The following is a 17,163-nucleotide window of genomic DNA, read 5'->3' as shown; positions in this document are numbered from 1 at the left end:
ACACCATTTTTTTTTTATTTTAGCTTCAATGGAAAATGAAAATTTTGCTTTCCCAAATAAATCTACATAAATATTTAATTTCTTTTAACTCCTTGTAAATTTTTTCTTCATATCGTATAACACAACGCATGTCGCACTTATTAGAATGTAAAAAAGGAAAGAAAAATTAAAAGTTGAGCTAGATAATAGCACATAATATTTCATGCTACTTACAAGGACATTACCCTCATGATAGATATAAGATGAACATGCATCATTGTGGTTCATTAAAAAATAGTTGACCTCACATGTATAAATCAATGTCAACCCTTAAATCTATGTCAAGGCATCAATATCAATGCGTGGACAAACCTTGTACAACAAACTCGCTCAAAAGATTTACCATGGAATCAACTCGAGACCAAATGCTCACCTATTCACCAACTCAAATACATCTTTGTCATGTTTTTATCTGTATTTTTACGCATACAAAATATGCAAACAAATTATTACAAAATTCACCTCTATTTTTACGCATACAAAATATTCCCATAAATTAGTACAAAATTCACCTCTCCTCCTCTAAATATAATACCAAAATATAGAGTCCAAGTATAACAAAAACAATACTCGAAAACAACAATCAAATTGTAGGAACCGTAGCAACTCACCGTAGAGAACCAACCGTAATCCACCTTCACGCCCACGTGAATCAGAATCGTTCATGCTCAACACTTCGTTACTACACCAGATGAATTACCCGAAAACCCCCCAACCGACCCAAAACTGCCGGCATATTTCCCTCCAGGTCAGGGCTATTTTAGTAAATTCAGTCTCTGAGGTTTCAAGCGCCAAGATTTATATAACCTCTTTCTTCCTCTCTTCACTCGGAATTTGAAACTCAAAAATCGAAAAAAATAAAACAAGAAAAAAGAAAAAAAAAACTGTGAAGAAATTGCAAGATTCTCTTTAATGGCGTCCAATTCATTCAATGAAGCCTGCAACATGAGGATAAAGAAAATCAACCCGAAGAAACTGCTTCAATTCGAAGATTTTGCGGGCCCTGGTTTGGTTAGCAAGACTCTGTTGGGATCTTTCAGAGAAAACGTTCTGTTATTCCTTCAGAATTTCGCGGAGATTGAGGATTATACGGTTGATGATATGCCCGTTTGGTGCACGTCTCTTGTCACTGAAAACGATGGAGCTTTCCCACTGTTTGTTATTGAAGAAACAGTTTCGAATTCAGATAATCCTTACTGTGATCATTGTAAATTATCAGGTGATTTGAATTTGATGGATACTGTTGTGGTTACAGTTTTCTTGGTGAATTTGATTTTTATAGTTCTGGGTTTTTCGTATAAATTTCGTTGAGTATTTGCGCGATTGATTCTTTCTTTCGTTCCACTTGTTCTTGGTGAATTTGATTACCGGATGCTGTTCTTTGGGTCGGCTTCGTTGTGCTTTTCAAGAACTTTCTGTGATCGTCAGTTATCATGTAATTGAATCGTCTGGAAAGTTTCTTGATGGTTTCTTTGTTTTCATAAATCTCTTCATGTTAGTTTTTTGGGTTTTCGAGGCATAAGGAAATTAATTATGAGATTCCTTACTGTAATCATTGTGCATTATCAGGTGGTTTTAATTCGCTGGGTACTTTTATGGTAATATTTCTTTGTGGAAAATTTGGGTAATCCAATTTGGCTGAATATTTGCGAAATTGGTTCTTGATGAATTTGAACGTGGATTGTTGATTTTTTTTTATTTTTTTTGGTTGGGGGGTGGGGGAAGGGTTTCGTTCTTTCTTTTGCTAACTTTCTGTGATCATCGGATACCATGTAATCAAATTTTAATCTGTTGGTCCCTTTGTTTTCACAAGTTTCTTGGTGTTATTTTTCTTGTGTTTTCGAAAGATGAGGAAATTAATTATGATTTTGCTTCTTTTGTTCTTGTGATGTATGCGTTGTAGGATGGGGCCACCATTTTGTCTGCAAGAGAAAGTATCATTTGATAATCCCATCTTATGAGAATTGGGATAAACCATTACATGGGAATTTTTCTCAGTTCCACAGCCATAGTTTGTATGGCTTGATTCACTGTAATGGATATGGACATCTAATCTGTGTCAATGGTATAAAAGACGGCACAAATTTTGTCGGTGTCAGTGAAGTTATGGAGTTCTGGAACCGCCTTTGCACGGTTCTTAGAGCCAGGTTAGTTTATGTTTGGAATCTTGTAAAATTTAATTTGGTTAATATGCTTTAGGTTGAAAGTTTTGTTAGATGCTAGTGTCTCTTTTTGCAGGAAAATTTCTGTCCGCGATGTTTCAAGAAAGGGATCGATTGAGTTGAGATTAATTTATGGTGTAGCTTATGGGCATTCATGGTATTCAAAATGGGGTTACAAATTTAGTGATAGATTTTCTGGAATTACAGACCAAGAACTGTGTTCCGCGATGAAAGTGCTGAGCTCATTAGATCTTGATAAAATTGTCAGTGATTTCAAGAAGAGGAGAAATGGAAAGGAAATCAGAGAATTGATAAACAAGTACAGAGAAACGAGTGATAAATCATTAGCCACAATCGGTGATCTGTTAAATTACATGATGAGACGTAAATCAAGGCTTGTGGTTCCTGTTTTCAGACCTTCTGAACTTGACTCAACAACCAGAGAAAACACAACCAGCTTAGAGTCATTCGTGCATTCAATGGCGAAAGGTGATTGCAGGTGGTCTACAAAGAGGCTGGAGGGAGTGCTCACAGTGATTGTCGATCTGTTGAATGAACACAAAACAAATAACTTTGATGGTAAAGAGGGTATGACGAGGCATGAGTTGAGGGAAGAAGCAAGAAAATCTATTGGAGATACAGGTTTGATTGATTTCGTGCTCAAGTGTATCAGGTGTTTCCAAGTGGGGAATCAAATCATTCGTCGCACCATAAATCCATACGGTAGGTTAGTGGAATTCACCATCCATGACATTGTGAAAGAGGCAGAATCGATGAAATGGCCGATTCCAGTAATGAATTTTAACTGCAGATGGTCTAGAGATAAATTGGAGCATGCAGCGAATGCAATTGTGAGTGTTCTGAAAGAAAACAAAGGAAACAAGGCCATACCACGGCAAGAATTACGTGACAAGGTTAGAGACCTTGTTCGTGACACAGGGTTGATCGACTTCGTTCTGAAATCATTGGACAATTCAACAGTGGATAATCAAATCGTATATCGCTCCAAAAACCCAATTACCAAGAGCATCGAGTTCTCCCTCATGAGTGTTTCTGAAAATCTTGAAATGTCAGCCAACTTAAATGGTTCCTTAGGCTTGAATCTTTCAGAAGAAGTGCTGTTTCTTTATAAAAATGTGCTATTAGGATATTCTGAGTTGAGCTCAATAGGTTTAGCAGCTAGGCTAATCTTGGACTCTAAACTATTTGTGAAGGAATGGCCGATAGAAAAAGAGGTTGTGAACCAATTCATGACACTGACATGTAAAGTATTCCCAAGTTTCGATGAGTTGGAAACGGAGCTAACTCGACCACTGTCACCAGGTGAAGTCGTGGTGGTACCACATTCGATTGCAATCGGTGAACTTAAAGTGGTGGCACAATGTGCCTTGAGGGATACGTACTGTGTGATGGATAACCTTGTGCTGACACAAATTGGAGCGCTAAAGCGAATAGAAGACGAACTGATGCTGTCTTGTGTTGTGCATCCTGGTTCAGAGGTTTGGGTGAGAGGATCAGGACTAGATTTGGTTACGAGCCTGAGATATGAAGATGGATGGAAGAATACGATGGATGACACCGTGTCGTATGAAGAGCTGGGGGGGACTTTTAGGAGCAACAGGAAAATATACAGAGGTATAACTGAGAAAGAATGTTGTGGATGATACACAAATCTTCTTGTGTATCAGATTTTAAGCACAAGAATGCAATAAGAGAGGCAGAAGCAATTTGTTTTCATTTTTCATTTAGCTGCTGTCCTTATTATCAAGCTGTGTAAAGTTGTGGATTCAACCTTAGTACATATTGCACATTCATTTATAGGGAGCTTAATTAGTAGATTCATTAACTTTTGGTAAAGGAAAAATCAGTATTGGATCTTGACTTTATGTTTCATGGTATGATCTTCTAGAAGATGACGTTGTATATTCGAATCTATTTTTGGGACGAGACGACTGCCCAAGGCGTGCTCTTACTATAATATAAAATGATAAAATCATACAAGGGAGTGATGTAAACTAGGCCAGGATCTCTTCTTCTCGAGGTTAATCTCGAGTCTCGATGTTAGATTTCGAACACTTGATTCAAATTAAAATTCATGTATTTGAAATTCTTTGTCTTTCAATTTATGGTCATTTTCGATTTATTACAATCCATTTTCAAATTCTTATTCAAATGAATAGTTCTAAATAATACTTTTTAAATTTCTTATACGAATCAAAAACATTTAATCCAAATTGGAGATTTTTAGTTTAATAAAGTTTTAAATTTTCCGATTGGGCCCGCGTAGGCTGAAGAGGTAGTTGGATATTGGAGTTGCCGGCCCTCCACATTGGACAGCAAGGAAATGTTCATTGGGTTTCCAATTCTGCTCGGCCCAACTACAAATGTGGTTGCAATCCATGATGACTAGATAAATTACAATCCATGGAAATTAATTTGATTTTGTTCACATGGGCCCCCAACAAGTTCGAGACCCAAGCACATGGTCTCTACCCGAGTATATAAGGACATGATCTCTGCTCCTTAACGAGATAATTTATTATTTGTTTGCGTATATGGGTGTGAATTATGACTATAATATAGTGCTATTTTGCTTGAGCAAAGTCTATGGTATTGATGGAGAATTACATCGAAATGACAAAAAAAAAAAAGAATTTAAGGAGTTCGAAGGCTTAACATTTCTACGTCATCCCTGTTATTGATCCGACCCAGATCACTTATTAGTCAGAATTTTAAGCATATAATTAACTTAAGTAGATAAACAATATCAAAGATAACTACGAAAATTAAATGAACTACTAACCCGGTAGAATACAAACCCGAAATAATAATAGAAACTCAATTAAACATTAGATAATTATATAACTCAATCGAATTAATCGAATAGCAAAATAATAACTTAAACGAAAATATTTGAAACATTTGCTTCCAAGCTCTTGTCACCAACTTAATGCCAGATATCATTATCAATTATTTTAGAATCAATGTTCATAGGAAAGAGAATTGTGGGTTTTTTTTAGGACAAGGGGTATTATTGAAATTTATGTGGATGATTAATCTATATGGATTATTAGTATTGAGGGGTACATGAGTTTGTTTTATCCATTTGAGTACCAAACTAGAGATTAATCACAAAACCAAACACAACGGACTAGTTTAATAATTCTTCCTCCAAATACTATTCCTGTTTTAAAGACTCATTTATCAATAACATCGAAAAGGATTTATAAATCCGAATCCCATCGAATTTCATGATTAACGGCTCGATCTACTAAACTGGTGGACGTTTCTCTTTATTAAATTCTATTTCCTAGTAAGAGTAATCATTTTGTGAGACTGTCTCATAGATCTATGACTGTGAGACAGATCCATCCAATCTATATTTTTAACTTAAAGACTTAAAAACTAATACTGTTAATGAGTTTGGTCAGAGTTCTGTATTACAAAATTGATCGATGAGATCATTTGATAAAAAAAAATTAACGTTCTAAAAATTAAAACAAACTTTAACCATAAATTCTAAATTTAAATCAAAATCTGATCAAACTTTCCAATCAAGACATATATTAAAAAATTGCACAGTGAAAGAGGAGGCGCATCCATAACTGCGGAAACAACGGCCGAGATTAGTGGGATATCCTTATTCTTTGGACCCCACTCAGATCCAACGGCCATCATTACTTCTTTTTTCCCGCCAGTAGCAGGTCCAAATCCATTATTGTGTGTGAACATATCATTAGCTTTCTTTTGCTTTTGACAAAAATGTCAATACTTAACTATATTATAAAAAGAACAACTTCCTAGTAAGCCACGCAAATCCCACAAAACAAATCACTCATATACTTACAAAATCATTTATACCAAAAGTCAAAATTCTCACGAATTACAAATATTTTTAACATGATCACACCCTTATTTATGTTTTTTTTTTAAAAAAATAACAATTACATAAGATAACAAAATAATTAGAAATACTTTTAATATTTATATTTGTAGATTTATATCAAACTTAACTTATAAACACCATAGAAAATCGACTGCACAAACATGAAACACGTCTAATTATATAAACATACAACGTGTGAACAAGGGATGTTCACGGATCGGTTAACCGTCCGAATCGAAGCGAAACGAAACCGAGAACCGAACCGAAAATTTTGTTCGATTTTTTATTTTTCGGTTCGGTTCGATTTTCTTATCCTGGTTAACTGAATCGAATCGAAAAAAAGTTTTTTTTCTTTTAATTTTTTAAATCATTTTTTTTATTTTTTATTAATAAAATAAATAATAATAAATATAAATAAATAATAAAAAATGAATTTCGATTAAAACCGAAAATCAAACCCATTTTCGGTTTTTCTACAAATCGAATTGTTAAATTCGATTTGTATCAGATTAAATGAACACCCCCTGTGCCGTGAACAGGTCCGAGACGGGTATATATATCATGTATGTCTACCGGAACCACCGGGTTTGAAGAATTTTAGCTCACTCTAAAAAAATCACTTTTTTCAAGTCATTTCGCTCCACTATTTTCCTGTCTCTCGATTGAAAATGGTAAATCATTGGATTGTAAATGGAACTCGAGCATAACAATCTGCATTCAGCCACTTATGGGCGAATTTGAATTGATTTGGATCGTAATAAATCTCCTTGTTAATCATAGTATTTGTTTTGCGCATGCAGATTGGACCCAGAATCCGATTGAAGAGGCGGAAATCAGCGGAGTGGGTTTCCGATTTAATGCGCAGTAAATTCTTCAGCGCGTGCGCGGATCATGGAGATTTGAGGAAGAACGAGATGAAATACTTCTGCATCGATTGTGTGGTTTGCTTGTGTAAGCATTGCGTCACTTCGTCGGATCACGATTGCCTCCATCGACTGGTCCAAGTCTGCAAGTATGTCTACCACGACGTCGTTCGGCTGCAGGATATTCAGAGATACCTCGATTGTTCCCAAATTCAAGTTAGTCTCTGTTTTCTGTTTTATTTTCGTTTTGATTTATTGGATAATTAAAAATGGTGGATTGATTGTTCTCTATATAGTTATCATCTTTTGGATTGGAATTTTACTTAATTCTTAAGGGATATTCTAAAATCAGATACGAAATTTGGGTCGATATATGTATATTTTTTAAAGAAAAATTGATTTGTATGTTTTTGTTTTCGCAATTGTATGATACGGTGATGAAAAGGATGAAATATTTTACCAATTGATTTGATCGAGAGCTTGCTATTTCATGGTGAAAAATTGTTTTAAAGAAACAGTTTTTTTATATGGAAAATTCATTATCGTATGCGAAACAAGGTATTTATTTATGAGTATAAAATATTAACCCAATTTCGGAGCATCTCTCAATAAATTTCCAAAGTCAATAACGAGTTCTTTTTTTTCAATGATGTTATAGGGATTTATGATTCGACCCGACTTATGAAAAATATTATTGTTTATATTAAAGATATTGCTTTTGATTGTATATATAGATTGCGTTGACTCATCTCATGATTATAGAGTCGTGAGATCATGTCACATTTCTCCAATTTGATTAATTTTAAATTTACAATAGTAAATAAATTAATTTCTTTTATAGTGATTTATTTATTAATGAAAGGTCTTTTGCATTAGAAACACGAGAAATCGAAGACAAACCCTCCCTAAATTTCTGTTATTTGTCTATGATTTTTTAAAATATAATAATGGTTGATGTTATCTAATAGCATTAATAAATTTTTTAAAGATGATCAAAAAATATTTTAATAAAATTTGGTCGCAAGAAATATATAAAAAGTTGGTACGACAAGTCGATATTGAATAGTCAATAGTCCACTGTCGTCCAATATTAACTAGTGATCGGACCTTATACATTATTTTAACATCGTATATTGTTGTTGTAATAAATTGATTGTTTCTTTATATGAAATAAAGTATATTTTTTCTAATATTTAAATTCAAACATAACTTTACAATCATTTTCTGTCAAAAAAAATATATATTTGTATTTTTTGATCCACAAAAAAATATTTCTACACTCCTCGACCACATAAAAATCGTGCAAGATAGGATTTGCAACTAACCCTAGCATTCCTGCTCCCGAAAATGATGTTAATTAATGGGATGACATAGATTTTAGGATTTATTTCATTAGTTCAATTTTATTTATTTTTTTGATAATGATGAACTCGTTGACATTAATTAATTTTCTATGTACACATATGATAAAGTATCTTTTATTATATTGACGTAAATCATTGATCCAGGCATACAAAATCAACGGTGAAAAAGCAGTTCATTTGAAGCCCCGACCACATTTAAAAGATGCAAAATTTTCAAAAGCTAAGGTCGGCGGCGGAGGAGGCGCTTATTGCAAAGCATGTGAGAGGCACTTACAAGACTCCCCTAATCGCTTCTGTTCTATTGCTTGCAAGGTATTCATCTTATCAAGATTTAGGATAATTTCATCACGCACTTCTCAATGATGTTTAAGTTTGGAGATTTATCAATATTTATGGGATTTACTGAAATGGATTCACAAGTCACATGTATCGATAAATCTCAATCCTTAAATATGCATTGAAACAGTACTTGTACATGTAGCATTTCACTTACTAGTGTTATGCGATGCCTGAACATATTCATCTTATCAAGATTTAGGATAATTTCATCACGCACTTCTCAATGATGTTTAAGTTTGGAGATTTATCAATATTTATGGGATTTACTAAAGTGGATTCACAAGTCACATATATCGATAAATCTTAACTCTTAAATATGTATTGAAACAGTACTTGTACATGTAGCATTTCACTTACTAGTGTTATGCAATGCCTGAACATATTAATTTTTTTTTGGTTTGATAATTTGTATTAAAATAGAATATTTTTTTATTAGGATATGATACTTATAGATTAGATATGATTTTTTTGTTGAGATAATTCGAACTTTGAAATATAATAGAGAGAAGTTGGAGGAAAAATATCAGAAAATATTAAGAAAGGTAGGAAAATTGCTAATAAACTCACATTAACAAAGTTATATAACAAATATTATAACGATTGAAGGGTAAAACTGTAAACAAACTTTGGTATCACATTCACATACGAAAGTTAGTGAGTATGAGGTGCTCAAGTTTAATAATATAATAACTAGCATAATCGCACACGCGTTGCGTGTGTATAAAATCATATAATATATTTAATATTGTATGTTATATATAAATATTATTTTTTCAATAATATTTAAATTTATTTTTTAACATTTATAAAATAATATAAAAATAAATTTAATTTGTTTTTATCAATTTATCTTATCTACAATGTTTAGTTGAGAAAAATATGGAAATTTGAAATTTCAAAATTTCAAAAAAAAAAACAAATAAAAATAAAATTGTAATATTTATGTTACATAAGGGCAATTTCGGCAATTTAAAAGATGATTTTTAAGGGGGAGATTTTTTATATATATAGAGAGATAATAATAATATAGATAGTATAGAGAATGCCGATCATAATCTTAATGGACTTCAATTCTTTCCGAATTCGAGATATTATATGAAAAAAATTGTGGGGTACATATGAGAATGCTTAAAATTAAAGTTTTAGTGAGGTTTTTAATATCATATTGCCTATTGATTTCTTATTGAGAAAAGTTTTATTGAACATGTACGTACGTAGGTGTCGATGGATACGGGAACTGTCATAAATAAAACGAACAAGGTCGTCTCGATGCCAATCTCCAAGGGTGACGATCTCGCGACATTCGACTGCGAAGGTACGAAGGAAAATGGATACGATTCATCATTTTCTTTAACCGAGTCTTCGGAAGTGGTTCAAGAGTGGTTTGATTCATCTTTAAGGCTCAAGAAGATGTTGAGTAAGAGGAAGGGTTTGCCTAGGAGAGCTCCTTTGTTTTAAGAACCTCGTGAATACTCTTGCGAAGAGAAATTTACACCATTTTTATTTATTTATTTTTTGATATATTATTATAAATCACAATAAATTATTAAAAGAAAAAAAAATTTGATACGATATATTTGATTTGAATTAAGCACATTGTGGATTGTATATTAAACGTGTATTTTTATATTTTTTTGGAATCATATTAAATATGTATTTTAGGGGTGTGTTTGGGAGAGTGTTCAATGATTTATGAGAAAGTTATATTGGATTATCATTGGAGTGTAACTAGGCGCTTTTTTTTTCTTCTATAATTTATTTAATTTTATATTTTGACGACTCGAAGAAAATATCAATCAGTACTACATTTCACAAAGATGCCACCTCTGTGGCACCCGACTCGGAGTCTAACATTTGTTAGATGCTACATTCCCTATCAACACTCTCTGTAGGAATTGTGTCCCTAATAGAAGTGCAGTAGGTAGTAACAGATCATTTGAACTAATAATATATGCGGAAGCGAATTATAAAAATAAAATTATCATAAGGTACTTTAATACAACAAGACTGATTCTTAACAAATAGTAGTACATAGAATATTGGAAATAACATTACTTTATTTTACTAGGTAAACGGACTCTGATGAACATAACAGAGACTACATAAAACACAAATCCAGAACTTATTCGAGGCAAAAGATGGATCACTCACTGCCATTTTCTTTATTTTTCATTTCTGGGAACCCTGACTCTAGAAATTACAATAGATTGAAAATATAGAGGTTAAGTCTTTAATGACTCAGTGAGAATAAATAATTTTTCATAGGATGATATATTTCTTTGAAATAGTAGTAACATTAGAAATAACAAAGCTCATATAAGTGTGTAAGAATTCAATAGTTAGTAATAACCATTCCGATAATGATGATGATGGTGAGCCAAAGTGAACAAATATATCCGGACCGAAGTCACGTTATTCAGATGAACCATATATCCGGGTTTAACTCGTTGTTCATTGGACTCAATATCCATACTAAAGTCTGTTGTCCAGTGGACTCAATTGCAGACCGAAGTACATTGTTCATGGCTCTTTCTTTGGATGACAATCTTTATTCATTCAATCATTTGATCTTTCGATCATTCATTCATTCGTTCGATGATGAACCAAGATATTATTTCATTTAGATAAATGCAATAATCAGGTATAAACAAAAATAAATCAATAAAATAAGATGAACAATATTTATGATGATATTATATTATAATTTCCAGGCAGAATGCCAAAAGGGCTGTACAAAAGATAATATTCTTCACGAAATGAAACCTCACCTCAATACTTACTATCCGAATTAGTAGATGTACTTCAAATTCCTATAATTTTAGGATATTTTATATGTTAGTAATACTACCGGATGCTAGACTAGTTCATGATAAAAATTTGTACTCAAACAAGTGTGGACCTCTTTTATAATTTGCAAGAAAATTCATAAAAATTTGAAAGTAGTTCCAAAAATTCTGAAACTTTGACGGTAGGTATAACTCATAAAAGTTCTACAACTTTTGTATTCAAAGTGTGTAAAAATTCAAAGTTGATTTTGCCCAAATTTAACTTTTCCAAACTGTTTTTTCTAGGTATATTGACCACCGAAAAAGGCAGTTTCTGGCAAATTTTCCGATCATCGGCCGACCCCTTAGAATACTAGACATTACAAGGAAAAAATTCGATTTTTATCCTTTTTTCGTAGATGTGTTTCGTGATTTCCTACATTTTTCCTTCAATGAGTTTCCTTAAATTCCTAGCCGAACAGTACCAGAATTGGAATAACCTACTGTGACTTACACTCTACTAGACTTAAGAAAAAAATACTGTTTCCGACGTCATTTCCGGGAATCCGCCAGTACTTGCGAAAACTTGGACACTTTTGAAGAAACTTTCATTGAAACAACCCAAACTACTACTGAATTTTTTTTTTATACTATATATATATGCCCATACATATATATATATACCATACTTAAATAATTTTACATAACTTAATATACACTATATAAAAATATAAGTATATTACATGCAATCAAATAACATAAAATTAATTGCTAAATCATGATAAAATCTTATGCATAAAAATCCCACAACTAAAGTGTAGTGACCCTTACCGAGATCATCCACTAAACAGAACTTAGGCATGCAATTAACTTAATGAAACAGTAAACCAGAATTAAGCTGCGGAAACAATAAACGTTATACAATCCCAAGAAAAAGAATCTGTAGATACCCAAATAGTTATACAACCAAATCGAAAGCTGAATCAACCCAATAAAATAAGAATAAACCCTAGGCGAAGCTCCAGCTGGCCAACCACTGCCTAGACCCTCTTGGATCCACCCGCCTCATCCAATCGCAAACCTGCCCCATGGAATAGGGTGTCCAGAAACACAGAGTACGAGATATGAGCATAAAACGCTCAGCACAAGAGTATGAGTATACATAAATGCAAGTGTACCGTCTACTGACTAGAGGTCAAGAATCAGATACCAAAGATAGACCGGGCCCTGGTATGTAGCACGCTGTGCCGTCGCTTCAGGAGGTGGCTCACATATCAAAAACCAGTGGATACTCCGGACCCAAATCGATGAAAGTCCATCCACTAACAGGATAGGGTAAAACCCTACTAACAGACATCTCAAAAAAGATAGCTCAAGATGCAGATGTATGCAGCATATAATCATGTCATATAAACCATGCAGTCACATAAAACATGCATACTCAGTCAGGATATCTCGAACAGTACTTTCATACCTCAAATACTAGGCGCGCTCTACCAGCTTTAGGTCTACGCCTATAATCCGCACTACAAAGCCAAATGATACTAATATCATTAAAGTGCTCTAAAATCCTTAACTAAGCTATTGCATACTCCTAAATATTTTTAGGAAGCAAAAGCTATACCTACGTCCGTCGTTAGCTTGTTGATGTCACTTGCCTCAAAACTAGGCCACAGCTCCGCTACGACGCCTGGATCTCTACGCCACTTTTGGATTCCCAATGGGACGCCTAGAATGCCCTAGATCTAAGCTGGAAGACCAAGGAATCGAGAGAAGAGAGGTGATTGGTGCATCTGAAAGTGAATTTCGGCACCTCTATTTATAGACATGGAACGGAACGTCCGTTCCTCATCGTTGCGTTCGTTCGTCCGACGAACGTTGCTTCCGTTCCCCTTCGTTGCTTCCGATGTCCCATCAAGTGCGTAAGAAATGATGCATTCTGATGGCACGAACGTTGCGTCCATTCCGCCTGATCCTCCGGAGCATTTTTGATCATTATGGGTCTAATTCCGGACTCCGTTTATCCATTTGAAGTCCCCTTAATCATGATTTGTTGGATTAATAACACTTACTCATTAATTCTGGGTACGGGCTACTACATTCTCCCTCACTTAAGATATTTCGTCCTCGAAATCAGATCTTAAGTACTGATTTCGAAACAACATGCAGAAACATCTTTTATTCAAGCAAACTTTACAGAGTTCATAACTGAATACAACTCAAAAATGAAATTAAAATAACTCAGGATGTTCTGAACGCATCCTGCTCTCGAGTTCCCAAGTGGCTTCTTAAGTGCCTCGACGCTGCCACTGAAATAAAACCAGATGAATGACTTTATTTCGCAAGACCTTATCCTTATGATCCAGGATACGAATATGTCTCTCAACGTAGGTCAAATCCGTATCCACCTGAACCTCAGACGGCTGCAGAATATGAGACTGATCCGCCACATACCGTCGCAACAGAGATACGTGGAACATGTCGTGAATACTGGACAGATACGGTGGCAAGGCTAGCCGATACGCTAAATCACCAATGCTCTCTAAGATCTCAAACGGACCGATAAATCTGGGAGACAACTTGCCCTTGAGGCCAAATCTGAGAATCCTACGGAAAGGTGAAACTCTTAGAAACACCTTCTCCCCAACATCAAACCGCAAAGGCCTACGCTTAGTATTAGCATAGCTGGCCTGACGATCTTGTGTAGTCTTAATTAGTTTCTTGATCTGATCAACAATATCTGCTGCCTGCTGGATTAACTCCGGTCCTTCAGCCTGTCTCTCCCCCACTTCTTCCCAAAAGAGTGGAGTACGACAATGTCATCCGTACAACGCCTCAAAAGGTGTCATCCCAATGCTACTATGATAGCTGTTGTTGTACGCAAACTCAATCTGTAACGACCCACTGTATCAGAGACGGGTCTTTTCAGCGTGCTTATGTCCTCACTCACACGCACCCTGAGAAACTTCCCAGGGGGTCACCCATCCTATAATTGCCCCAAGTCAAGCACGCTTAACTTTGGAGTTCTTATGTGATGAGCTCCCGAAAAGAAGATGCACCTTCTTGATATGAGTAGTACATATGAAATCTTTTATGCCCTCCTCAACTATGTAGTCCCATACCTACACAGTCTCAGAATCTCCTCTCATTCCGGCACGGGATCGGTTCATTCATGTCACCCGTCGCCCATTCTTTGGTGGGGTTTCCATCTTTCAGGTATTAACCACCCATATTGCGGACCATGTACCGCCCTAGGACTTTTTGGCTCCGGATGTCACATGCCCACCAGCTTCCGCTTGGTTCGTCCCCGAACCATACCGTACTAAGAGAGGTCGGCTCTGATACCATTTGTAACGACCCACTGTATCAAGACGGGTCTTTTCAGCGTGTTTATGTCCTCACTCACACGCACCCTGGAAAACTTTCCAGGGGGTCACCCATCCTATAATTGCCCCAAGTCAAGCACGCTTAACTTTGGAGTTCTTATGTGATGAGCTCCCGAAAAGAAGATTCACCTTCTTGATATGAGTAGTACATATGAAATCTTTTATGCCCTCCTCAACTATGTAGTCCCATACCTACACAGTCTCAGAATCTCCTCTCATTCCGGCACGGGATCGGTTCATTCATGTCACCCGTCGCCCATTCTTTGGTGGGGTTTCCATCTTTCAGGTATTAACCACCCATATTGCGGACCATGTACCGCCCTAGGACTTTTTGGCTCCGGATGTCACACAATCAATGGAAAATGATCCTGCCAGGCTGAACCAAAATCCATAACGCACGCTCAAAGCATATCCTCCAAAGTACGGATAGTGTGCTCTGACTGACCATCCGTCTCCGGATGATAAGCAGTACTCAAACTGATAGTAGTGCCCATCGCACGCTGAACACTTCCCCAGAACCTAGAAGTAAACCTGGGGTCTCGATCGCTGACAATGCTCACAGGCACTCCATGAAGTCGAACGATCTCCTAAATGTACAACCGAGCCATACGATCCACATTGTACTCTCAGCTATAGGAAATAAAATGAGCTGACTTGGTGAGTCGGTCCACCACAACCCAGATAGCATCACAGTTCCTCGAGGATACCGGCAAATGGGTCACAAAATCCATCGTGATAAGCTCTCATTTCCACTCAGGAATAGACAGACTGTGAAGCAAACCTCCAGGTCATCGGTGCTCTGCCTTAACTTGCTGGCAAACCAAGCTTTTTTAAACATACTGATACACACTGCATTTCATTCCCTTCCACCAAAATCGAGTATGCAGATCCTTATACATCTTGTTGCTCCCCGGATAGATACTCAACTTAGTACGATGTGCCTGAGAAAAAATCTCCTCTCGCAACTCTTCATCCTCTGAAATCACAAGTCTACCAGACAAACACAGAAAACCATCTGACTGATAGTGAAATCCAGACGTGCTACCCTCGTTGGCTAGACGAGCCAAACGCTGGGTCTTCGAGTCAGACATCTGAGCATCTCGAATCCGTGAATACAAAGCTGGCTCAGATAATATCGCAAACATCTGGATACTCTTCATACCTTTCTTGTGCTTGAAGGTATACCCTAAAGAACAACACTCCCCGATCGCACTGGACATCGAACAAGTCTAAAGTGCGGATAGTCGCACCTTGCGACTCAAAGCATCAGCAGTGAGATTAGCAGTTCCCGGATGGTACTTAATCTCGCAATCATGGTCCTTAAGCAAGTACATCCAATGCCTCTGCCTCATGTTCAACTCAGCCCGAGTGAACAAATACTTAAGACTCTTGTAGTCGGTGAAGATCTCAAATTTCTTGCCATACAGATAATGACGCCAGATCTTCAAAGCGAACACAATAGCTGCCAACTCCAAATCATGGACTGGATAATTTTCTTCGTGCAACTTCAACTGTCTAGAGGCTTATGCGATTACATGCCCATTCTGAGTCAGAACACAACCTAACCCCTGAAGAGAAGCATCTGTGTAAACCACATACCCTCCAGATCCTGACGGTAATTGTAGTGGCCCATATTCAGAATTAACGATAATGAGTAATTATCGTGTGATTGTTAGATTTAGTAAAACGTGATTAAGGAGACTTTTAAATGGATTAACGGAGCCCGAAAATAGACCCAAAATGATCAGAATGGTCCGGAGGGTCAGACAGATCGAAAGCTCCGAAGTTAGGATCGGATGCTCCGAAGGTGATCGGAAGCTCCGATGAACGATCGGAAGCTCCGATCGAATTACGTCATCCATGACGTGTGGTTGATCGGAAGCTCCGAACAGGATCGGAAGCTCCGATCACCCCTATCCGAAGTCAACCGATGAGATTTTGACACGTTGTAGATGAGGATGTTCAGAAGCTCCGATGGCAGGATCGGACGTTTCGATCAAGGATCGGAAGTTCCGATCGAGGATCGGAGGTTCCGATCGATGCCTATAAATATAAGGTCCGAGGCATTCATTTCTTGCCAATTCCGAGTTCCTCTCCTTCGCTTGCAAGGCTCTATTTAGTGCTTTGGGTACTCTTATTTTAGAGTTGGAGTAGGGAACATATTTTATTATAGCCAGACAGTGTCTGACACAGTAGCGGAGCAATGCTCGTGTAGCGGAGCAGTGCTCGAAGCTGTGGAGCTGCAGCAGGGGTGTACCCCTAGTTGCGGGATAGTCGCCATCAGTGGGCTGACGACGGATGCAGGTATAGCTATGGTCTCCTTAAATTATTTAGGAGTATGCAATAGCTTAGTTAAGGC

At 36.3% G+C, this 17,163-nt stretch overlaps 2 protein-coding genes across 2 annotated transcripts; both read left to right on the top strand.

The window, feature by feature from the left end:
• Window positions 1–923: 923 nt before the first annotated feature.
• Window positions 924–3,979, top strand: LOC140885027 (PHD finger protein MALE MEIOCYTE DEATH 1-like). Its single transcript, XM_073291945.1, has 3 exons — window positions 924–1,258; window positions 1,943–2,186; window positions 2,278–3,979. The coding sequence occupies exons 1-3, from the start codon at window positions 952–954 to the stop codon at window positions 3,863–3,865; spliced, it is 2,139 nt and encodes a 712-aa protein (XP_073148046.1). The 5' UTR covers window positions 924–951; the 3' UTR covers window positions 3,866–3,979.
• Window positions 3,980–6,629: 2,650 nt separating this feature from the next.
• Window positions 6,630–10,319, top strand: LOC140885450 (protein RGF1 INDUCIBLE TRANSCRIPTION FACTOR 1). Its single transcript, XM_073292409.1, has 4 exons — window positions 6,630–6,758; window positions 6,888–7,166; window positions 8,459–8,626; window positions 9,872–10,319. Exons 1-4 carry the CDS (start codon window positions 6,756–6,758, stop codon window positions 10,109–10,111), a joined length of 690 nt encoding a protein of 229 aa, XP_073148510.1. The 5' UTR covers window positions 6,630–6,755; the 3' UTR covers window positions 10,112–10,319.
• The last annotated feature ends 6,844 nt before the right edge of the window (window positions 10,320–17,163 follow it).

The sequence above is a fragment of the Henckelia pumila genome, chromosome 2 (assembly GCF_033568475.1).
Source record: "Henckelia pumila isolate YLH828 chromosome 2, ASM3356847v2, whole genome shotgun sequence".
In the NCBI taxonomy this organism is placed as follows: Eukaryota; Viridiplantae; Streptophyta; class Magnoliopsida; order Lamiales; family Gesneriaceae; genus Henckelia; species Henckelia pumila.
This window is presented reverse-complemented; position numbering and strand designations above follow the sequence as displayed.